At 44.4% G+C, this 24,838-nt stretch overlaps 1 protein-coding gene across 3 annotated transcripts in view; it reads left to right on the plus strand.

Annotated features, from left to right (window-relative positions):
- The first annotated feature begins 4,256 nt into the window (after positions 1-4,256).
- YLPM1 (YLP motif containing 1) overlaps positions 4,257-24,838 on the plus strand; it is a 96,668-nt gene continuing 76,086 nt past the window's right edge. Inside the window, exons 1-5 of one of the 3 annotated variants that reach the window (XM_050955640.1) lie at positions 4,257-5,376; positions 11,565-11,810; positions 13,062-13,256; positions 17,032-17,789; positions 20,662-23,124. In XM_050955640.1, the coding sequence (XP_050811597.1) occupies positions 4,366-5,376; positions 11,565-11,810; positions 13,062-13,256; positions 17,032-17,789; positions 20,662-23,124 (4,673 nt within the window). In that variant the 5' untranslated portion in view covers positions 4,257-4,365. The remainder of the gene's footprint in view (positions 5,377-11,564; positions 11,811-13,061; positions 13,257-17,031; positions 17,790-20,661; positions 23,125-24,838) is intronic. The other 2 variants (XM_050955639.1, XM_050955638.1) reach the window with 2 other exon arrangements.

Raw genomic sequence — 24,838 nt, forward strand, 5'->3', positions numbered from 1 at the left:
TTTTATTGTTAAGTATGGCTCCCAATGACTCAATGCACTGCCACTTCTTATGGAGAAAGGTACAAAAAATACATACTGTGGCACATCCCTTAAATCGGAACTTTTTATAGGGAACCGGTTGTTACGATTTGGCAGCTCATCACTGGCTATAGGTACCCTCATGGCCTCACAGTATGCCAACATTTTTATGGCTGACTTAGAACGTTTCCTCAGCTCTTGTCCCTTAGCATCCCTCCTCTACTTGTGCTACATTGATGACATCTTCATCATAGGGACCCACAGAAAGGAGTCCCCTGAAGAATTCCATCTGGATTTCAACAGTTTCCACCCCACCATCAACCTCAGCCTGGACCAGTCCACACAAGGGATCCACTTCCTGGACACTACAGTGCAAATAAGTGATGGTCACATAAACACCACCCTATACCGGAAACCTACTGATTGCTATACTTACTTACATGCCTCCATCTTTCATCCAGGACATATCATACGATCCACTGTCTACAGCCAAACCCTAAGATACAACTGTATTTGCTCCAATCCCTCAGATGGAGACAAACACCTGTAAGATCTTTATCAAGCATTCTTAAAACTACAATACCCACCTGGGGAAGTGAGGAAACAGATTGACAGAGTGAGATGGGTACCCAGAAATCATCTACTACAGAACAGGGCCAACAAAGAAAATAACAGAACACCATTGGCTATCACGTACAGCCCCCAGCTAAAATCTGTCCAGCACATCATCATCAATCTACAACCTATCCTGGAAAACAATCCCTCACCGTCACAGACCTTGTGAAGCATGCCAGTCCTCGCTTACAGACAGCCCCACAACCTGAAGTAAATACTCTCCAGCAACTACACACCACACTACAGAAACACTAACCCAGGAACCAATCCCTGTAACAAACACCGTTGCCTTCTCTGTCCCCATATCTACTCTAGTGACACCATCATAGAACTCAACCACATCAGCAACACCATCAGGGGCTCATTAACCTGCACATCTACTAATGTGATATGTGCCAGCATTGCCTCTTTGCCATGTACACTGGCCAAACCGAACAGTCTCTACACAAAAGAATAAATGGACACAAATCAGGCATCTGGAATAGTAACATATAAATGCCAGTAGGAGAACACTTTAATCTCCCTGGACATTCAATAATAGATTTAAAAGCCATCCTTCAACAAAAAAACTTCAAAAACAGACTTCAAAGAGAAGCTACAGAGCTACAATTCATCTGCAAACTTAACAACATTAATTTGGACTTGAAGAGGGACTGGGAGTGACTGGCTCACTACAAAAGCAGTTTCCCCCCTCTTGGTATTGATACCTCTTCATCAATTATTTGGAGTGGACCACATCCACTCCGACTGAAATTGGCCTTGTCAACACGGGTTCTACACCTGCAAGGTAACTCCCTTCTCTTCATGTGCCAGTATATATATTTTTGCCTGTAACTGTAATTTTCACTCCATACATCTGAAGAAGTGAAGTTTTTTTACCCACGAAAGCTTATAGACAAATAAATCTGTTAGTCTTTAAGATGCCACCGGACTCCTCATTGTTTTAGTGAAATCCTAGGTTTCTATTTTTTGCTGCATTAAGGTAAAACCCTGCAGTGATTACTTAGACCCAGTTTAGACCAAACTAAGTCAAAATTCTGAAGATCATATAATTTTGTCTAGTCCCAGCAATTGGGAAGGATCCTGGTTGACAGCAGAGAGGTCAGGAAAGATGAAGAAAAAGAGAGAATGAGAGTCAGATGAGAGGTGATTGCTTAACCTCCAAGGGGTGGCATGTTCTGCCCCAGGCTGAGTTGTAGAATAATGCCCGCTGTGAAATTTTACATTTTAACTGAAAACCATTTTATTTTGTCATTTTTTTGTTCTGAGTTTGAAAAAAGGAAGGAATGAGAAAGTGTCGTACAAGTATCAAATGTGTTTATGCCTCAAATTCTTAGGGTTTCATCTGTACCCAAATTCTTAGGGTTTCATCTGTGCCCAGGCCAATTCCAGAACAAAGAACAAAATTGAATCTACAGAGTCTATACAGTCAACGATTATTGTCATGATTTGTATTATTCCCTGGGCACCACTATGTGGTCAGAACTGTTCAAAATATGCCAGAAAATGTAGTCTCTGAGCCAATGCGTATAAGATATGTAGCGCTGGAAAAGATGGCTCAGATGTTTAAATATGAGTATCTATGAGTGGAGGCACTGATGGCAATAGAAGTTTTACTTGATTAAGGACTAGAAGATTTGACCCTACAACTTTCTTTCAAGAGGAGGAGCTGGCCAGAGCACCTGTGCCTATTTATTTTCCTTTCCTTTCCTGCCTTCAGTAGCCCTGATATACCTCGCAAGTCTCATTTTTTTTCTCAACTTTAAAATATGGAATTTTCTTGGGGTTTGGTTTTAAATATTCTTCTGTGAGAACTGCAACTAAATCACTGTAGTGTTGTGTTTAAGAGCTTTTTGGAAAGTAACTAGCCTTTAAACAGAAGTGAAAGCACTGTTGCCAACTCTCAAGATTTTGTTATGAGTCTCATGATAATTATTTCCCTTAAAGCCCCAGCTCCTGGAGTCAAGTGGATATGTGGTGATTTCACCCATCATTCTTAAAGAAAAATAAAGTTTTTAGCCCTTGTGGCTGTGGAGAAAGCGTCAAAATGTGACCCAGGTGCACCCAAAAGACTCAAAACGCAGAAGGCAAATAAAAAGAACACCAAATCTATTATTTGTACATAATCTAATTATTTTTGGTGAGTCTGATTCATGATTTGTGAACATTTGTGTTTGGCAATATTGTGAAAGTGACTTGAAAGTATCAGTTTCACTCCTGTTTAAGGTCAGTTTCAAGTTTATTATTTGTAGTGGGGTAACACCCCTAGGGCCCAGGCAGGTATAAACTCACAGGGCCTTGCCCTAGTAGGATGTTTCCAAAAATTAAATGATCTTTTCCAAGCTTGGTGAACTGCAAAAGAGTGATAGAAAGTAATCTGGATTTTTCTACAATTATTTTAATTGTTGTATTCAAGAGTTAGTAACGAAGTAAGAATATATATTAAAATTTTAAACCAAATCAGTGTCCCTTGTGACTTGACACAAGATGTTAGAACATATTAGTATTACAGTTGAGTAGGTCTAATATTTATTTTTCTTTCTTTAAATAGGAATTAGATACAATGCTCCTATCAGATAATAATTTGTAAGTTATTATCTGCAAAAAAATAAAATAAAATAGTTTTCATGTGCCCAAGTAGCCCCAGGAATCAGAAATAAAGTTGTCCCCGCCCCCATCTGAAAGGGTGTCCCAACAACACTAGAGTTGTAATTCAAGTTAATTTTCAGTAAAGCCAAGCCCTCAGGCAGTGGAGTTGTGGTTGCTAAACAGTTGTAAAACTCAAGCAAACGGTGGCTGCTAAGAAAACATAAGCACTGTAATCTGAATTCTGTCCCCATAGTAATGGAATTAAGGGTTCAAGGCTTTTTCTATGGTTCTCAATTTGCCCCTGCCAAAGATGATGCTTGCTGGTCATTACTGCTAGGACTAGCAGGGCAGCTTTCAGTTTATGGATGCAAGGACTGGGTTTTTGGGACCCTAATTTGATGCCAGCCTGTGACTGAACTTGTGTGTGGCCAGGGCACGCAGTCCCGCGACGTGCACCGTGCTAGTGGCTGGAGGTGTCGGGAGGCAAGCGGAGGCAGCGCTCCCTGACACTGAGCTTCACCAGACTGGAGACCCGCCTCCCAGGGAAGGGTTCGGGCGCCCCGACGGCAGCAAGGAACGCAAGGGGCAGGCGGACACACTGAGGGCAGCCACCCCCGCATGGAAGGGAGTAGCTGAGAGGCAAGCTGAAGACCTTGGCCGCGAAAGGACCCACACCCGGCCAAAGCCGAGGCCGAGGCCTCGAACCTGTGGTGCCCCGCCACCACTAGCTCGCCCGCCCCCAAAACAAGATGGAGGCCGATCGCCTTCTTCTGAGCGGCGCTCTAGCTCCTCTTTGCCCCTCTCTTTTGTCCAAGCCGACATGAGGAAAGAAGAGAGCAGGGTTTCAGCGACGCTCTAGTCCCAGTTAGTTCACTTCTCTATGGTCCGTCTTGTTCCTACGGTGCCCGGCCACGCTATAGCCCGGGCTGATCGGTGGGTGGCGCTCTAGCTTCAGCGAGCCTCTCTCTATGATCCAGGCTGGGGGCACTCTAGCTTCCAATATGCCACTCTTCTGTCCCGGAGGTCCAACGAGCCTCACTACGCAGGCACTGTGCGTCGCACGCGCTGTTGCTGTCGCCACTCGCTGCGGCCTGTGGAAGCTCCGATCTCCGCTTCGGCCGCCGCCTCAGACCCGGCCCCGCCATGTACCCGGCCTGGGGCCTGTACGGGGCGGCGGGGCACTACCCGCCGCCCCCCACCTCGATACCGCCTCCGCCGCTGCCCGTACCCCCGCCCGTGATGCCCCCCTCCGTCCCGCCGCCGAACTACCCGCCCCCGGGCCCAGGCGTGGCCCCGGCGCCCGGCGCCTCGGGCTTCCTGAGCTTGCAGGAGCAGCACCTGGCCCAGCTACAGCAGCTGCAGCAAATGCACCAGAAACAGATGCAGTCGGTACTTCTGGGGGGTCCCCCGCCCGGGCCGCCGCCCCCGGGCCTGCCCCCTCCGCCTCTCCCCGGCTCCTTCACTGACTGGCCGCCGCCAGTGCCGCCCCCCGTCCGCAGCTACCAGAAGCAGTTCAAGCACCGTGAGCCGCCTCCGCCGCCCCCACCCCGGGACCCCCAGGTCTGCAAGCCCCCGGCGCCCCCCCTGCCTCGAGAGCATGAGACCCTCCAGCCGTCTCAGCCCCACAGCGACTGGGAACACCTGCCTTCTTCCCCAGTGCCCATGGACATGGAGCTGTCCTCTCCGCCACAGTCGCCCCTGCCGCCTGAGCAGGCCTATCCACCCCCTTCGCAGGCCTATATCCCCCCAGCCCAGTCTGAACCGTATATTCCCCCAACCCAGCCACCCCCTTCCCAGTCCCCCCCGCCCCAGTCTTATTTGTCCCATTCTCAGCTCTCCCAGCCACCGCCACCATCCTATCTGGAGCCTCCTCCATCAACTGCCCCTCAATCTTATTTACCCTCCTCCCAGTCCTATCAGACACATTCTCAATCTTATTTGTCCCCTTCCCAATCATCCCTTTCCCTACCAACCCAGGCTAGCTTGACACCATCCCTTTCTCAGTCTAAATCTCACTTTACTGCATCCCAGTCATCCTTGCCCCCTTCCACTCCTGCCCAGCAAGAGGCAGTGCAGAGCGTTGCTAAGGACACCAGTGACAGTTCTGACCAGCACAGCACCCCACAACCAGACCCCTCCACTATGACCCCCCAGGTAAGAACAAAGTGTCCAACCTGTTCTTTACTGCTGAGTGTGACTCCAGTTTAGAAAAGGTAGTGATGGGAACTGATCATTTAGAAAAAGTAGTGTGAGTTGTAAAGATGCTCAACTAAAGACAGATAAAATAGATAAACAATAAATGAATTATGTTTAAATAAAACAAAATATCTTGGCTTCAGCTCACAAAATCCAGGAATGGTACAGATAAGAATAAAATTTCATAAACTTCCATTGAATGTACATTTTGTATTCTGTAGTACTTGGTTTTCAAGAGCCAACAGTTCCCAGGCACAAGATGTGTAGAGAATAAAGTTTCAGCCTTGACTGAACTTTATCCCGTTGGTGGATTTTTCAGACTTTTAAGGCCTGGATCTTGCAAAGTAGGTTGTGCAGATATGAACTGCACGGAAACCTATTGACTTCATTGGGCCATCCATACCAGTGCAGCAGTGTGTTGGTACATTGTAGGATTGCCATCTGGTTTTGTTTTGCATAGTTTCTTATTTTAATTTTTCTCTTATAGTAATATTTTTTCAGTTGTTTATCAACACAAATGATATAACAGTGCAAATTGGCCATACTTGCAATAGCTAAGATTATAAAAGTATTTCTGTTGTAGACCCTAGATGCCTCATGCGTACAGCTTTCAAAAATAGTCAGACTTTGCCCTAAACATGTTCATGCTTGATCTCTTCCTAAAGGTGAACTTTTATGAAGCACTTGAGGAAAGTCTTTTCAAAAGTTTTTGAGTTTGGTGAAGGTGAAAAATATACATTTTACTGTTAAAAACACTTATGTCTGTAGGTGGGCACTTTTATAATGGTATTGATAGGGACTAGCTGTTTTTTTTACTTGTATAGAAATGGGGACTCCTCTTGTGTTCATTTTTCTTTAAGCTCCCTCCCCTCAAAATGAAATAGTAAATTAGATGTAGATTCAGTATTCTGGTTGAATAACTGAGCACCCAAAAGTGCTGGATTTTAGGAGGTTGAATATTAAATGTTAACACCCTCCCACCTTGCTTTGTTGCTATCCATTATGATAGTCTGTAATTTCAATATGCTATACTATTTTTAAAATAATACAATACAATAATTATTTTGATAACCATACATACATATAAAATAACATCGTCATAATTAATGGATTATAGCAATACATACTTAGAGGAGCAGAGTTGTGACTGAATAAACATCACTACCTTTTGCATTTTCTGACTTTTTGCCCTAATTTTGCATTATTGTAGCTTGCTGAATTTGATACAGTACAAAATTAAGTGTTAATTTAAAAAGAAAGTGGTACCTAAAGAGTTGTAAAGATTGAACATTGAAATATTATAACTTCTACTGATGTGCCGAAGAAGAGTTATGAAATCTGTCTCTTTTTAAATTAATGACAGTCTAGTCTAGGCAGAAGATCATTTTCTGATTATCTCCTGTAGTAACAGTGTCCATAGCCAAATAGAGTGCTGCTTCTCCCCCTCCCCCATATATTAAGTAGATTATGCAACATATTGCAATTTGTAATTCCTTGTTCCATTTTTTTTCTTCCACTGTGTAACATTGACAGATCTCTGTGTGTGATTGTCGTTTACAGTCCCATGCCATGTGACACATTTTGCAGCACAGCAAAAATAAGGTTCCTGTGTCTCCTTATGGTGAGGTGTATCTTTTCAGAAATACTTAGGCTAGTGGTTCCCAAACTTTTATACTAGTGATCCCTTTCGTATAACAATCCTGAGTTAGACCCTGCCCCCCTTATAAATTAAAAAAGCTTTTTTATATATTTAAAACCATTATAAATGCTGGAGGCAAAGCGGGCCCCCCCCCCCATCATGTAATAGCCTCCTGAGGGGTCCCAAACCCCAGTTTGACAACCCTTGACTTAGGCAATGTCTACACTACCACTTATGTTGGTATAACTTATGTCGTTCAGGGATGTGAAAAAAACATCCCGCTGAGCGACATACGTTACACCAAAATAAGTCGATGGGAGAGCTTCTCCCACTGACATAGCTACCGCCACTCTTTGAGGGTGGTTTTATTATGACAGGAGAGCTCTTTCCTGTCAGCATAGAGTGGCTACACAAGAGAGCTTACAGCAGTGCAACTGCATCGGTACAGCTGTGCCACTGTAATAGGGTGACCAGACAGCAAGTATGAAAAATCAGGATGGGGATGGGGGGGGGGGGTAATAAGAGCCTATATAAGAAAAAGACCCAAAAATTAGGATTGTCCCTATAGAATCAGGACATCCGGTCACCGTACACTGTAAGCTCTCTAGTGTAGACATAGCTTTAATAAGTGAAGTATCTATCAAATTTATTTATTGTATACCATTCACTTTGGTATCTGGGTGCATATTCTGTGCAAAATTAAACAAAAATGATTTACATTTTCCCATGAAGGATACCTAAGCTTCATAGCTCTGTGTTCTGGACTGCTGTATTGTTTTCTTCTTCCTTGCTTATCATCTCTGTTGTTATCTTCTTCCATGAGCATCACCTGGCTTTTCTTTTTTTACCATCTTGGGAAAGGAATTGCAGCATAAAAAGATTGGCCTTGCATTGTTCACTGAAGGCTCTCAGATTCATCCTGATATTTTGTAGTGACCAAGACCCCCAAGTTTCTCATCCTGGACTCTGGCAATCACACTGATTGCATAGAATCTTGCTGTCCTGGTGGGCCATTAAAAGTTTTAAAACTGAGGACTAAGTTCTTGAAATGGATACAGAACTAAGTGGAGTGTCAGTGGAATAAATGGTATGTTGACATCATGTGTTTCTTTGGTTTTCCTTGTTTGAGTTAGGCTGAGGCTGCCGTATGTTATACCAGGCAGTGTTTCTGTGTGATCTTCACAGTTGGGCATTTGGTAGAAGTTGTGTTATGGTAATTTAACCTGACCAGAAGGTGATGATATCTATTTCACTGTGGTGAGATCCTCCCCTGAGAGGAACAGGTATAAACCATTGATACTCAGACTGCAGCTCTTGAATGTGTCTCCTGGGGCTCTTTGCAGCATGTGATATTAAAACACTGTGTGAGTTAATAATTCACCAATCAGGGATGCTTTTACTATGTTATTAACCAAATTAAGTTATGAACTTGCACTGTGAGCTTTGCTGTGAAAGTAATATATAATTATATATATATATTTGCTCTGTCATACTCTTTAAATATGAATAACACTATAGTAAATAAAACAATGAATTCACGCTACCGTAGCTCTTTTGGCTACTCTTTTGATAGGTAATTTGGCTTCTGAATGACTTGAGGCTCAGTATCACTGGTATAAACCCTTGGTTAGTCAAAGATGGAAGAAGAAGCTGCTTGATATTGTTGCATTACTTGTGTGCAGGAGTAACAGTGATTGCAGTAGGACTCCAAGAATAGTTATCACCTTGACACTGGGAGAGTAGAAGCCCTCATTGAAAGATGAGGACTAAAGTTCCCACCGTCTCTTTGAAACGTATCCTTGACCAGTATCTCTCTTTTTTGCTCAGTCTGAGCTTTAGACATCTCTTTTTTCCATCCATTCACCTCTCTCAGGGCATGTCTACACTATGCGCCGGATCAGTGGCGGCAGTCGATCCAGTGGGGGTTGATTTAGTATAGACGCGATAAATCGACTGCTGAGAGCTCTCCCGTCGACTCCCATACGCCACCAGAACGAGAAGCGCAAGCAGAATTGATAGAAGAGCGTCAGTTGTCAACTTACCGCAGTGAAGACACCGCGGTAAATAGATCTAAGTATATCGACTTCAGCTGCACTATTCATGTAGCTGAAGTTGCGTATCTTAGATCGACCATACGTGGTAGTGTAGACAAGCCCTCAGTCAGATGCTGGGACATAAAGTGGTTCTGGCTTCATGTGCTGTGAAGGAGATTTACAGCTGAGTGTCTTCATATTGGTGGTATTGGAGCTTATGTGGTGGTATGACCTCTCCTACAGATTAATCTATATATTAAGAAGGAGAGGAGATAGGATGAGTTCACAGGGGACTAAGTTTTTGGGGCACAGGAGCAGTTGTCTATCATGACTGTCCTCTTTTATTTATCTATGTCATAGTCATCACTATTGTATAAAATCACTTTATGTGACATCTCTTTTGAAAGGAATGATTAAATCCATCTTAGTGCTGTTCTGCATGCCTCTGCTAGGTCTTGAATGCAAAAGCAACTCCTACTGCAACATGGAGTTGAAAGCTGCTGAGAGAGCCCATGCTGTAAGTATGGATGTTTGTCCTCCACCTATAGCCACGAGAGCTTCTCTATGTCATATCCTGGTTTGAATCCTGATTATGAAGGATATTGGCAGAGGTCAGTGGCAGGATATAAAATGATACCATCTCCTATTATAGACCTAGTCCCCAAAATGTCATTTCAGAGAAGTGATTTTCTGCATAGATCTGCTCTTTAAATACATCCATCTCACACCTCACTACTAGAAATAGGCCCTTCTAATTCAGGCATAAGATATGTGGGTGGAGGAAGTTTGCATTGCACATGCTCATTTTATATCTATTTTGAAGATGAATTTGAAACTTTAGTCTTATCTCATCTGGCATCATTCACCTGCATTTAAAAATAAACTGTCACTCCTGTTGGCTTCTCTACTGTTCCCGTGCTGGGTTTTCAGAAGTGGCTCTTTTTCACAGTGTGTGAGTCAAAAAGATGAACAGGAAGGATATGAAAGATGTGAGACAGTCACAGATTTTCAGAAGAGAGGAAATAGCTAATTGAGCTTGTGCTTTCATAGGCCGCACCATTCCATGAGCTTTAGGATAAGCTTTTCCATATCCTAACTTTATGGCTATAAAATACCAATCCTTGTCCCCTGTATTTTGCTAGGATTCTTATAAAAGCTATATAAATCCTCTTGATGAATGGGACTTCAGTATACATTTTTAGTAAACATTCAGTATTCTGAATTTATAAATTAGGATTTAGTTCCTTTTGTTTCTTATTTTAAATCTGAGCTCACAGCATTTCACTGAGTTTTTATTGTGTGTGCAGATTATAGAACCATAATCAGTAGGAAGTCTCTTCCAACTTTATCCTTGATATTTGGGGCTGGGCAGTGAAAATCCTAATGAGGTATAATTATTGAGCTACCTACTATTTTGAAAATGTGTAAAAATATTTGAGGGCTGAGCTATTCCTTACCATTATTTCAACCTGGAGGAGATGTATGCTACTTGGTTACAAAACCTAGAAAAGGGGATTTATAATGAATAATACAGATCCATTTGTCTATATGACAAACATGGAGAACGTGAAGATGTTGGAAAATTCAGAGGAAATTCTCCAGCATTATCTCCTTCAAAGAAGGTCTAAATGTCAGAATATGCCATCAGACCTTCTGGAGCGGTGTTCCAAAGGACAAGCCTTTCGGCTATAAAGCACCTGTACTTTGAACATATTTAAAGTTGAGGACTTAATGCTAGGAATTTGACTATCTCCATAGCTGGTCTTGTCTGATTTCTGGTATCCTCATCTGGTTACCTTTCAGCTCCCAGGTGCCAGTGAGGTTAGACAACAGCTTTTTATAATCTGAACTCTGGGTATTGTTTTCAGTCTGCTTGGTTGTTTGCCCCAGCCTCCTTCCACATCTCTCCCTCACAGTTTCTCTGCTGCCATCTTCACTCTTCCTGTTCTTCACGGTCCTCTCCATTTGTCCCTCTCCTTTCTTTCCTCTGTGCATTTCTTCCTTCAGTGTCCTTCTGCCCCTTTTCCCTGTTCCATGGCTTCTGCTAATTCTCCTCATCCAACTTTCCTATTATCCCACCCCATCTGAGCTCCATAATAAATACATATAACAAGTTGTTAATAAAATAATGAAATGGAATTAACAAATCCATTCATCCCAATCCCTTAGCTCATATGTTGAACACCTTTCTCTCCTTTCTGTTTTTTGTCTTCTTCGGTTTTAAGCTCTTTGGGATAGGAATTGCGTCTTCCTTCATGTCTGTATAGCACCTGGGACGATGGTGCCTGAATCCTGATAAGGGGTTTGGACCGCTATTGCTTCTCTGTAATGGTGGTAGAGAAGTGAGTTATCACTATGAAACAGGCATAAACACTTCTCTGGAGACTGTTTTCTCTGCCAGATTTCGTTGATTATCTTGGCAGGTTATCTTTATCTGTTTTTGTCTATTCTCACAAACTTTTTGTATATTATAGGAACAGCAGCAGTATTGGTACCAGCAACACTTGCTAAGTCTGCAGCAGAGGGCAAAAGCACATGCACAGGGACAGCAGCAACCGAAGGGTCCAGGAGTAGTGAAGGATGCACCTGAGCAGAGAATACAGCAAGAAGAAGAGAAAGTGACTGCTCCTAATCAGCAGTCTGAACCACCTTCGCTTAACGATCCCCTAATACCAGCTTCCAAAAAAGAGGAACTTCCTGTCTCATCTACTGAACCTAAGGTAGGCTATGCAGAGATGCTATTCCATATGGGACATTCGTTCCTTAAAAAAAAAAATGTTTTCCTCCTGGCTGGGCCTGAATAATAGGACCTAGACTTTATGTATTGCTTTTCATCAGTAGATCTCAAAGCATCTTGCAAAGAAGGTCAGTATCATTATCTCCATTTTACATATGGGGAAATTGAAGTACAGAAGGCAAGTGTGGTGCTTGGGATCACCCAGCAGGCCAGGCACAGATCTCTTGAGTCCAACAGACCCCAAATCTCTTGAATTCAAGTCCAGTGATCTATTCACTAGCCCATATTGCCTCCCAATTAAAAGACTTTACAGCTGGAAAAGACAGGTCTGGGTACACATCTCCCTGGTCTGGCAGGTTTGGAACTAATACATTTTTTTTCAGCGACATGCTGCAGCCTCAGTTTTGTTAAGTGATGAGTAGGGTTCCTTTGCATGGTCAGATTGGGCTTGTAGAGTCCTCCTACTACAGATTTGAAAGACTTCTTTTGGGGCCAATGCTCCCTGCCATGCAGAAGTGAATAGTGTTCAGAGATTCTGAATTGTATTTGTCTCTGATGCCAGTAGGTCAGATGACATATCTTAGCAAAAGTACCTTTTCCCTTTGCAACTGCTTGTATAAATCTTGCAGTCAGGATTAGAGATGTGCCTGGGCTAGTATCTCACATTCAATGTAGTGCCTCTATCCCCAGGACTTTGTGAAAGTTTGTATCCAGACATGCATCTGAACTTAATAGCTCAGGCCTGAACCAGAATACTAAATCAAAACACACTGGAATTTTGGAATAGTTTGGATTTTGATTTAATCATTCCGATTTTTAGCTGAGATGCAGATTACTTTCCTGTTGTGTGCTGGAAAGGAAAGTGGTGGTCTTGCCTTCCTCTCCAGACCTTGGAAGATAATGATTCCTTTGTTAAAGATGGGGTCATAGCCTGTGCATAATAACCAAGAAGTTTTGCCCAAAAACCTTTCTGCCCATGTGCTTGGTGATAATTTTTACTTAGAATATGCAGGCAAATTCTCACAAATCTGATTTTTGCCTTGAACTATTCCCCTTATTGAAGAAGATAAACAAAATCATCTATTCTGAAAGTGGCACAGGGAGTCAGAACACCAAAATGCAGGGTCACAGAATTATTAACTGCCATGAAACTTCTGTGAATTTGGTTGTGCTTGTTTAGGTGTTGTGCTTGAATGAGCTTTCCCTTAGTTATAATAATTATATTTATCTTTAGCTGAATATTGAACCTCCTGAGGACTCGGAGGAAGATTTGAGGTTGCAGCAGTTGCAAGTGGCAGCAGCTCAGTGGCAGCAGCATCCACACCATCGAGTTGGCTTTCAGTATCAGAGAATAATGCAGAAGCATGCCCAACTGCAACAGATTTTACAGAAGTACCAACAGATCATACAACAGCCACCACCCCCCCAGGTTAGTCATTGAGGAACTGGGATTTGGTATACCTCTTGCATGATGTAACACTCATGGTCTGATAAGAAGTATGTAGTATAATCATTTCTTCTGGCTGACTTGTTTGCCTTGCTCTCTCTCTAATCTTTGTTCATGGGCAAAGACTTAGCTCCCCCTTCCCTGAGAAGTTACTTCCCAGTCTCAGCTGAAGAATAACAAGAATATTTAGAGATGTTGATGGGAGCAGTTTTCATATGAGGAGTAATTAAAAGACTATTTATTGACATGGGATAAAGTTCTCAAAATCGTCTAAGGAGTAATTTAGGCTCCTAAGAGCCTGTTACTTTTGAAAATGGGACTTAGATGTCTTTTAAAATTTTACAGTAGGCCACTTTATCTTAGAAAAGAAAAGGTAACTTAAAGTGGCAGGAACAGAAAAAGCTGGTTCAGTGCCATTATTTACTCTGAAAAAGTAAATTTACAAGAAAAAGAGGATATTCAAAAAGACAATGTAAAAGCCAAAATAAATGAAATATTTAAGTAAAGTATAACTAAATAATAAATAAAATAAATAAGATATCTCCATTAATTTATTTATCTCCTAGAACTGGAAGGGACCTTGAAAAGTCATCGAGTCCAGCCTCCTGCCTTCACTAGCAAGGCCAAGTACTGATTTTGCCCCAGATCCCTAAGTGACCCCCTCAAGGATTGAACTTACAACCCTGGTTTTAGCAGGCCAATGCTCAAACCACTGAGCTATCCCTTGCCCCTAATAGTGGTACTCACTGCCTAAGGATATTATTGATATAAATAGATTAGTCGGATTAAAAATAGATTAGACATCTGTAAGAATTGCAAATTCAGATAAAACTAATTATTATAAATCTTCATGCTTCAAACTACAAGATTATTGCTAGCTGGGGTCAGTAGGATGGTGTTGGGTAATTAAGCAGATTGTGGGATTGTTGGGGGTTAAGGGAGAGCCTGTGCCTTCCCATTTTCTTTGTGAGAGGGGTGGCATTTGCCCTTAAAAAACTCCAAATTATTATAGTAGCACTTAGAGCAGGGGTGGGCAAACTTTTTGGCCTGAAGGCCACCTCGGGGTTGCACAACTGTATGGAGGGCTGGGTAAGGAAGGCTGTGCCTCCCCAAACAGCCTGGCCCCTGTCCTCTCCCACCTCCTAACTGTCCTCAGAACCCCCAACCCATCCAACCCCCCCTGCTTCTTGTCCCCTGACCACCCCCTCCTGGGACCCCCCACTTCCTATCCAACATCCCTGCTCCCTGTCCCCTGACTGCCCCGACCCCTATCCACACCCTTGCCCCCTGACAGCCCCCCTAGGACTCCCACTCTCTATCCCACTGCCCTCTGCTCCTCATCCCCTGACCACCCCCTCTCAGGACCCCCCACTCCTAACTTCCCCCTGGGATCCCACCCCCTTATCCAGCCACCCCTGCTCCCTGTCCTCTGACTGCCCTCCCGACTTCTATCCGCATCTCTGCCCCCCAACAGGCCCCCCGGGACTCCCACTCCCAACCCTCCCTGTTCCCCATCCGCTGACTGCTCCCCCAGAACCTCCACCCCATCCAACCACCCCCTCCTCCCTGAATGCCCCCCCGACCCTCCTCTGCCTTACCCCCCCCCCCAACCCCTTACCAGCGGCGGAGCCAGCTGTGCTCCTCAAGCTGCCCAGGGGAGCAACAGGCCAGAGTGCGGCCCGCGCAGCGGTATGGCTGCGGGGGAGGGGGGACAGCAGCGGAGCGGTTGGGGACTAGGCTCCCGGGCCAGGAGCTTAGGGGCCTGGCACGATGGTCCTGTGGGCCAGAAGTGGCCCGCAGACCGTAGTTTGCCCATGTCTGACTTAGAGACTCCAAGTAAGATTGAACCCTGTTTGTGCTATGAGTGGTACGTACACATAGTGAGAGTTACTCTTCGCTTGAAATAATTTATAATCTAAATAGACAAGACAGACCAGACAAAGAGTAAGAAGCGAAACAGGCACTGAGAGGTAAAGTAACTCACTCAAGATCGCATAGCAGGTTTGTGGGAGAGCTGGGAACAGAATCCTGATCTCCTAATTCCCAATCAGTGCGCTATCCAGTGGACCACTCTGTCTTTTTGTGTGAGTGAGTGAGATTTTTGTGTTTGTTTTTTACAGCAGCTACAATCATAGAGTCCCAATCCTGATTGGATTCTCTGGGCATTACCACAATGCTAATAATGCATCATTGCTCATTCTCAGAGACAAAATATAGGGCTAGAGGGGCAACTGGTTTGACCCAAACTGATTCAGATCTGGCTTCATTGAATTGGATGGACCATTGATACAGCATTCCTATACTCTTTGAATGGTTATGGCAATATTGAAAGGGGAGAGATAAAATATGATAATTAGGCCATCACATTTTTTCTTGCACAGCTCTTAGCGAACCCTTGTTGATTCATATTTTATACAAAATATACTGTTTTAATTACTTTTTCATTTTATATTGCAATAGTGTGACTCTGCATGAATGATATGTATTGTGTGGGTGTTTGCCACTCCTAGCACTCAAGGATCTGAAAGTCATTAGATAAAGGAAAAGTATATTGGAGCCAGTAGCTCCAAGGAAAGCTTGGTGAGGGAGACAGGTAAATCATCATGGTTCCTAGGGTAGTACATTTTCATGATTTTACAAGGCAGGGTAAAGGAGACTTGCAGTTTGGCCACAGCAATTCAGATATAGATGTAGGTACAGATAAAATATATTGAATAGTTAGTGTCTGTTGTAGGTTAATTAAGCTTGTAATAAAAGTTAATGAGAGATTGTTCTTAGTTTGTTTTGTTAGATAAACAAGTTTGATAAGCCCAAACTTGGAGCACTACTGCAGTTTACTCAAGGTCTACCTGGTTTGTGGTCCAGGTGGTGCTCTCGAATGTGAAGGAAAGTGCATTTAAATTGAATTTCTGTGTGCTTGGAGAAACAAATTGAAGAGCTTGGGAAACAAGGCTGCTTGCTACATATATTAGAATATTTGTGCATTGTTTTGTGATTCAGTAGGGAGGGAGGATATTCTACTAATAGCCCCAAATAGTTTGGTTGTGTGCAGAAGTAATCTGTTGCTAACTATACTCCCACCACCTTGAGTGATGTGGGCTTTTTGTATGGAAGTGTTTGCCCTTATCTATCATTAAAATGTACAGGTTAGAGATATACCTGACAGGACATGTCTATACTAGATAGAATATGTTTGCTTCTGTTTCTGTGTTAACTCTTCTCTCAAGCTTCTGCTGAAGATTGGGACAGAGGGCGATATTCAAGCATGTGGCTTCAGAAGGAACTTAAAATATATTCTGCAACATTTAGAATAATAGAATATCAGGGTTGGAAGGGACCTCAGGAAGTCATCTAGTCCAACCCCCTGCTCAAAGCAGGACCAACCCCAACTAAAACTTCCCAGCTAGAGCTTTGTTAGTTTATTATTAACTGTATAGAGAGGTCCCTGAGGGCTGCAAGACCCTCACCTGCTCCCCTGGCCTTTAAGCATGAACCAAATTGCACTCCCTCCCTGGGATCCATGCCCAGCAATCCTGCTCCCACTGCAGTTACCGAGCCTGCGGGGCACTGCCCAGGCCAGGGCTGTTGGCAGTTGGCTGCTCACCAGGCCTGAGACAAGGCCTAGCAGATTCCAGCTACTGGAGGCATGGCCTGGGGCAACTACAGACCTGCATCGTGGCCAGCCTGCGGATAGATAACAGAGCATTGCATGCTGGAAGCTGTGTTCTTCAGGGCTTCATGTCTCTTTTTCTTGCAGACAATGTCAGTGGATATGCAGCTGCAGCATTATGAGGCGCAGCAGAAACAGTTTCAACAACTTCACAAAGAATGGGAGCGTGAATTCCAAGGATGGCAGGATCAACTTCAGACCTATCCTCACAAAGATCAGCTTCAGGAGTATGAGAAACAGTGGAAAACATGGCAGGGACAGATGAAAGCTACTCAGTCCCATCTGCTGGAGAAAGTGAACTCACTTCGAAACATGAAGAATCAATACACTGGGAATGTTGCATTGTCACCGCCTTTTGTTCCATGCTCTCAAATCTCTCAAGGAGGCGTGCCTGTTATGCCTCCATCTTTGCCTTTAGCTGCCCCTCCGCAGGTTCCCCCACCTCTGTCTTCTGATCCTCAGTTGTCTAATTCATCTGAACCCCCAACATCCGGTCTTCAGGTTTTCCAGTCCACTAAGACAACCAGGCCAGCTCTGCTTCCTATCCCTGATTCTTTTGTATTTAAAATACCTGGCTCATCTGCAACTTTACCTTGTCATTCTGAAATAACTACATCTGCTGACTCTTCAGACCAAGGAAACTCTCAAGTTCATCTCGGTAAGCAAGCTGTGCCATTTGTTTCTGTCTCATCTGAACCAGCATCTGGAGAACTGAAAACTTCTTCTACGGTATCTTCAACCTATGTACCCCCACCCTCCAACGTTCAAGATAAACCAGTGAGATCAGGTGGATTGCTTCCAGACCCACCCAGAGGCACATACTTCGAAGGACCAAGAGGTCCTAGGTACGTCTTTTTCCTTTAGTGTACACACATTCTCATCTGTACAGATTTTTATACTGCTGTCATCACCATAGTACCTATAGTGCCAGTTGCTCTTTAAACAGTGTGAGAAGATCTGTCATGTGCTTCATTCTTTGTCATCTCTCCCTAGGGGAAATTTTTTGTGCAGTATAGTGGGCTTTGTTTTATGGGGTTTTGAAAATAAATTATGTGCACTGTTCACTGTGTTTATCTTGTGCCTGGTTGGTCTATGCTTAAAATTTAGATTGACACTGAGGGGTGTGAAAAATTCACACCCCCAATCACTATAGTTAAGCGGACCAGGAGCCTCCTGCTTGCTGGGGTGGTGGGAGGTTTAATGTCAAGGTGTCCCCCTCCGCCCTGCTCCTACCCCCCGCTTACCCCATCTTCGTAAAGTGAGGGCAGGAGAAGAGACACAGCAGGGCTTAGGATGGAGGAAGCTTGCTGGCAGCAGCTGCTGTCTCAACTTAAAAAGGCAATGTACTTCAAGTGGGGTCAACTAAAGGGGCAAAGCATCTCTCTCTCTCTCTCTCTCTTACGCGCGCACACACACACACACCGTGTGTGTGTCTGTCTGCCATGCTGTCCCCTCCCTCCATTTGTGCTGCCTTGTAGAGTGTGAGGCTACATTAACAACGAGTTAACCCTTAAGGGATCAACTGATTGCTAGTTCATCATTTAGCAGTAAGGCATTCCTTGGGAAATATCCCACTGTCTTCCACCCTCTGACTTCACCACCTCAACCAAGCTTCACAATCATCATTGCTGTGTACAGTATTGAATTGTTTGTTTAAAACTTATACTGTGAAAAAAATTTCCCTGGAACTTAACACCCCCCCCCCCCCCCCCCCGCAATTTACATTAATTCTTATGGGGAAATTGGATTCACTTAACATCATTTTGCTTAAAGTCACATTTTTCAGGAACGTAACTACGACATTAAGCAAAGAGTTACTGTATTTCTAGCCCTTGCAGGATGTGAGACTTCATAGTAATATCATTCTGTTCTCAATCATTTCCCATCACCCCCCGTTTCACATCCAAAGTGATTGTTAGCAGCGCAGGGGTGGGCAAACTGGGCTTGCCACCCCGTCTCCTGGAAGCAGCCAGCATCACATCCCTGCGGCCCCTGGGGATGTGTGTGCGAGGAGTGGTGCCTACAGGCAAGGGTGGCGCACTGAGCCCCCTTCCCCTCCTTTGCCCCCTCTCCCCAGGGTCTGCAGGAACGTGGTGCTGGCTGCTTCTGGGAGCAGTGTGGGGCCATGGCACGCAGGCAGGGAGCCTGCTGTGGCCCCTGTGCACACCGCTGCCACTCAAGGTAAACAGCACCAGCCTGGAGCCCGCACCTTGAACCCCTCCTTCACCCTGTACCCCTACTTCCTGGCTTGAGCCCCTTCGTACACTCCGCATGCCTCTGCCCAACCTCTTGCCCTAAGCCCCTTCCTGCACACCACATCCCGTGTTACACCCCAACCCCCTGCCTCAGCGCTACATTCTTGGCCTTGTATGCAATTTTCCCCACCCAGATGTGGCCCTCGGGCCAAAAAGTTTGCCCACCACTGAACTAGAATTATAGATCAATCATATATAATTCTGGAAAGTTGTGTTTACCACTGTGTGTGTTCTCCTCAATGCTATAAAGCAATGGTTTCCAACCCTGGAATTTTTTGAGAAACAAGATCCTGTATTTGATTGCTCTTGTAGTCTCCAGCTGTCTTGTATCTTTTTGCTTTTTTGCCCTGGTTCAAGATTCAACATGGTAAGTTACAAACATCTGAGTAATGTGACTTTCAGTTCCTTTTAAGTTCCTGTGTAAAATACTATGATTTTATCTACTGTTTTGAGATTCAGAAGTTGGGCATTTAATTAAAAAGTGGATTTTTGACCGGATATGCATCTTTAGCACCTGTTGCATGAATCCTTTCACTTCATGCTGTATTTGTTACCGAGTTCCCCACATTTTGAGCCACCATAGTTTTAGGTGAACTAAATGTGAATAAAATACAGTTGTACAAACAGAAAACACATAAAGCTGTCCAGACCAGGGCAACATCATAAGCTTGCTCCACTTGCTGTTTAATATTTTAAATTCTATGTCTAGATTTTATTTATCTAATTATATTTTATTTATGGGTTTTTCTATGTAGTACTCAGCACCATAGTATCTGATCATTACACATACATTCATTTATTTATCTTTGCCCACACCCTCGTGTGGTACGGAAATATCACTGTTTTGCTGTTGGAGTATCAAGAGACAGAGAAATTGTGACTTTCCCACAGTTACACACTGAATCTGGACAAAGCTGGAAACAGAATCTAGATCTTCTGAGCCCTAGTCTGGAGCTTTAAACACAGGACATGTTAAAATAACATACTTGATTTCCAGCTAAGATTTTAAGTCAGCGTTTCTCCTGGAACTAGTCTTCATGGCTGAAATGTACACTTTCAGCCACTGCCATCTATATAGCGTGTTTCAAATGCTGCTGCTCTCACATAAGCAGGATTTTTTTTTCCATTACATGTCTATGAATGATGCCCCAGATAATATGAGCCAGCACAGAGACATAACTTCGCACATTGGTGCAACAGTGGGGCATGACACTGATTATTTTGTGGCTCATCTAATATTATTTTCTAGAGGTTGCTGAGTCTGCAGGTGGCTTATGTCACTCTCAGTTGTGCAGTGTGAAATTGAAGTGCGTTTTTCCGTGTTTCTGTACTGATTTAATGGGGTTTGCTTATGAGGCACACAGAGATATTTGCATGAAAGTTGTTTTATAAGGTGAAAATATCTTCTAGAGAATTCTCACTTAATTTGTTCATTCAAATATGTCTCTTGTTTTACCTGTAGGTTTGATGGACTTCGGGGAAGAGGCTTTGACAGATTTGAAGGGCCAAGACAGAGAGGACCTCGTTTTGAAGGCCAGCACTTGGAAGGGCCAAGGCCAAGATTTGAAGGTCAGAATTCCGATGCACGGTCTTCAAGCAAATGGGGAACTATCCCCCGTGGGCCAGCAGCACAGTTCTATACATCCCCAAGCACATCACAGATGCACAGTTCCCGACCAAGTGGGTCACAGTGGAGGGGGCCCAGACCTCCTTTTGGACAACAGCAGTCTCAAGCAGAGTCCCGAACAGAAAACAGAGAAGCTTTTGCTGATGCAGCTGTCAACCAGGAGTTGGCAAATAGAACTCAGTCTACTCCAGTTTCCTTTGATACAGAGGCAAAGCATTCTGGTCCAGTTCAGCCAGCTGAGGACTTGACAAAAGCTCAACAGGAACCACCCAAAGCTGAAGTCAAAAAAGTCATTCCTGGGCCTAAAAAGTGGACTTGGAGTTCTCAGGATCCTGCACAGCAAGTAGAAGAGACAAAATCAACTACTCAACCTCCATCCACTCAGAATCAAAAACCAACACCACTTCCCAGTACACCTGTAACTGTGCAGTCTACTGTTCCTCCAAGAACAGGAGGAACAGCAGCCTTACCTCCATCCCCTGTGACAGGAAATACAGACTTAAAATCTACAGATAGTAAATTGCCCCTTTCAGAAAATAGCCAGGGTAAAGGACTACCTGGATTAGAAGATAACCAGGGTAAAGGGCCAGTTCAACCAGAAGATAATAGAGGCAGTGGACCAGTAAGCAGAGGCAGGGGGCAGGGCAGGCTGGACGACGGCCGAGGCAGGGGGCAGGGCAGGCTGGACGACGGCCGAGGCAGGGGGCAGGGCAGGCTGGACGACGGCCGAGGCAGGGGGCAGGGCCGGCTGGACGACGTCCGGGGCAGGGGGCAGGGCCGGCTGGACGACGGCCGGGGCAGGGGGCAGGGCCGGCTGGACGACGGCCGGGGCAGGGGGCAGGGCCGGCTGGACGACGGCCGGGGCAGGGGGCAGGGCCGGCTGGACGACGGCCGGGGCAGGGGGCAGGGCCGGCTGGACGACGGCCGGGGCAGGGGGCAGGGCAGGCTGGACGACGGCAGGGGCAGGGGGCTAACAAACAGAGGCCGAGGATTGCCCAGACAGGCAGCCACCCGAGGCCGGGGGATGATCCAGAGAGTGAGCAGCCAGGAGGAGCAGCTGGATAGGCGGTCAGGTAGCAGGGAGAAGTTGCCAGATGGGCAGTCAGGCAACTGGGAGATGGGGCCAGTTGGGCGGTCAGGCAGCCGGGAGAGGGTGTTGTCCAGCCGAGACAATGAACCAGCTGGCCGGGCAGACAGCAGGGATAGGGGGCAATCAGGAACCTGGGATAGGGGCCCTGTCATGCGGGCTGAAAGCCGGGATAGGGGTCCTGTCATGCGGGATGAAATCTGGGAGAGGGGTCCTGTCAGGCGGGCAGGAAGTCGGGAGAGGGGTTCTGTCAGGCAATCAGGTAGCCGGGAGAGGGAAATGGGCAGGCCTGAAACAGGCAGTATTGATAAACCAATCCGCTTAGGAGACAACTCAGAGAAATTATCTCTGTATCATCGAGAGGAATCAACAAGAGCTTCCTGGAGTCATGAAGAGGAGAGAATGCAAGAGGAACCTTCATTAGATAGACGAGATACCCGTCCTTTAGAGCATGAGCAATTGGATGATTGGGAAAGAGATCGATATTGGAGAGAGCGTGACACAGATATTCGGGATGATCACCTGGATCCATATGATAGAGATGACACATTACCACTGCGTCATTCATTGCCTCCACTGTCACCTCTTCCTCCTCTACCTTCTTTGTCTTCTGATCTTGACAGACGAGACACTTGGTGGGATGATTGGGAAAGGCCTAGGGAGAGGGAGTTGGATAGAGATCTGGACAGGATTGGAAGACCCTTGGATATTTATGATCGAGAATTAGATAGAGAATGGGACAGAGATTACTTGAGACCTCTGGATGACAGAGAGACACCGAGGCATGACCTGGACATTCCTCCTCTTCCACCTTTGCCACCACTTCCACCTCTGGACAGGTACCGTGAGGACCGGTGGAGGGAGGAAAGAGACAGAGATCTCTATGACAGAGACTTCCGAGACAGGGGGGAGTTGAGGATCCGAGAGTATCCAGAGAGGCGTGATACATCGAGGGAGAAGCGAGATTACCTTCCTGAAAGGACTGACTGGGAGAGGGAACGGTTGTCAGATAGATGGTATCCTGATGAAGCAGACAGACTACGACCTTTGGAGGATCAGCTTGATCCACCCCTTCCACCACCACATTCATCTGACATGCTGGGAGCAGAGCCAAATCTGGACCCTGAACAGTCACTTGGAGGGGTAATGGTCCTTAGTCAAAGACAGCATGAAATAATCCTCAAGGCTGCCCAGGAGCTGAAAATGCTTCGGTGAGTTGGCTAATCTTGTAATTTCTTTAGGGGAAAAAGTTGGTAATTTATCTGAATTAATCCATGGAATTGTATTAAATACTGTCAAGCAGGGTCACAGGATTTGCTTTATCAGTTTAGACAATTATTACATCTGTTCTGGTATTATGCCTCTTGCATTTGCCAATACATGATGCCTCAAGGAGCTGCCCCTAGGCTGGCTGATCTATTAAACCCATTCAATTGTACAGTACTATGTGGAGGGCAATAATTTCCTTTCTCACCCCCAGATGTGATGAATGTTTGGCTTGAAGCATATGGATTTCTTATTCTGTGCAAATCCCAAGATATTACTATCTTAATTTTCCTTTTCCTTTTCCTTGTTCATTTCAATTATCACTATATTTTAACTGAACCCAGATACTATGAGAATGAGAACATTGCCAATATCTAGGGTGTAGGCAGAAGCAGAGTTGTGAAGATCTGTAAAGATGAGGGCCAAAAACTTTAACTTAATATAGAAGTTGAGAAGCTAAGAAAGGAGTGACATCGATGAAGAGTGCCTGAAGATGACTTTAGCTGTTGCATTCTGAATACTCTGGAGGTAAGTGATACAGAAATTAGTAAGGGCAGAAAGGAGGAGGTTAGAGTAGTCAAAATGAAAAAGAACCAATGCATGCGTAAGAGTTTTGTTCATAAGAACAGAGGAAAGATCATATTTTTTTAGATAACGTACAGGAAATACTAGCAGGAATTTACCAATATGTGAGGAAGGAAGATGTATGGAAAATCACACATGAACTAGTAAGCCTGATTTCAGAGTAGCAGCAGTGTTAGTCTGTATCCGCAAAAAGAACAATACTTGTGGCACCGTAGAGACTAACAGATTTATTTGAGCATAAGCTTTCGTGGGCTACAGCCCACTTCATCGGACGCATGGAATGGAATATATAATGAGAAGATATATATACATACAGAGAATATGAAAAGGTGGGAGTTGCCCAACCAACTCTAAGATGCTAATTAATTAAACTTTTGTAGTGATAATCAAGATAGCCCATTTAAGACAGTTTGACAAGAAGCTGTGAGGATACTTAACATGGGAGAAATAGAAAAAAAAAGTTTAGTAGTGTAAATGGGCTATCTTGATTATTGACTGTGCTGGTCTGCCCTTGGAGATTCATGACCCCAGCAAGCTTCCAAAACATTCTACTGGAGAATTTTATCCAACCATAGAATCAGGGTGTTGATAGTCTCTATAACCACCTGTTGTCCAGTAGCTTTAACATGACTGCTGAGCAAGGAATTCCTGTAGTCCTATGCTGCAAACTTTAGAGAAGCCAATAAATCCTCTACACAATAGCAGGTGCAAAATTTCATCCAAAAGAACTGTTCTGCATAATGACCTGAATAGATTTTATCTAGTCATAGCTGTATAATGCAGAGGATAGAATTTCACCCAGTAATTCCTGCAATCGAGGGAATTTTTCATTACTGTCAAGACCAATAACTTGTTGAGTTAGATCCTATCTATTAGAAAGACATCCAGGTTGAATTTTCAAAAGTGCCCAAGTGAGTTAGGCACCTAAGTCCCTTTGACTTTCAGCCAGTCTTGATTTAAAGACTCCAGATAATGATGAACTAACCATTTTCTTTGATAATCTGTTCTAATGTTTCACTATTTAAAAGTTGTCTTGTTTCCAGATTGAAGTTATCTAACTTCAACTTCCAATTA

The sequence above is a fragment of the Gopherus flavomarginatus genome, chromosome 5 (assembly GCF_025201925.1).
Source record: "Gopherus flavomarginatus isolate rGopFla2 chromosome 5, rGopFla2.mat.asm, whole genome shotgun sequence".
NCBI lineage: Eukaryota > Metazoa > Chordata > Testudines > Testudinidae > Gopherus > Gopherus flavomarginatus.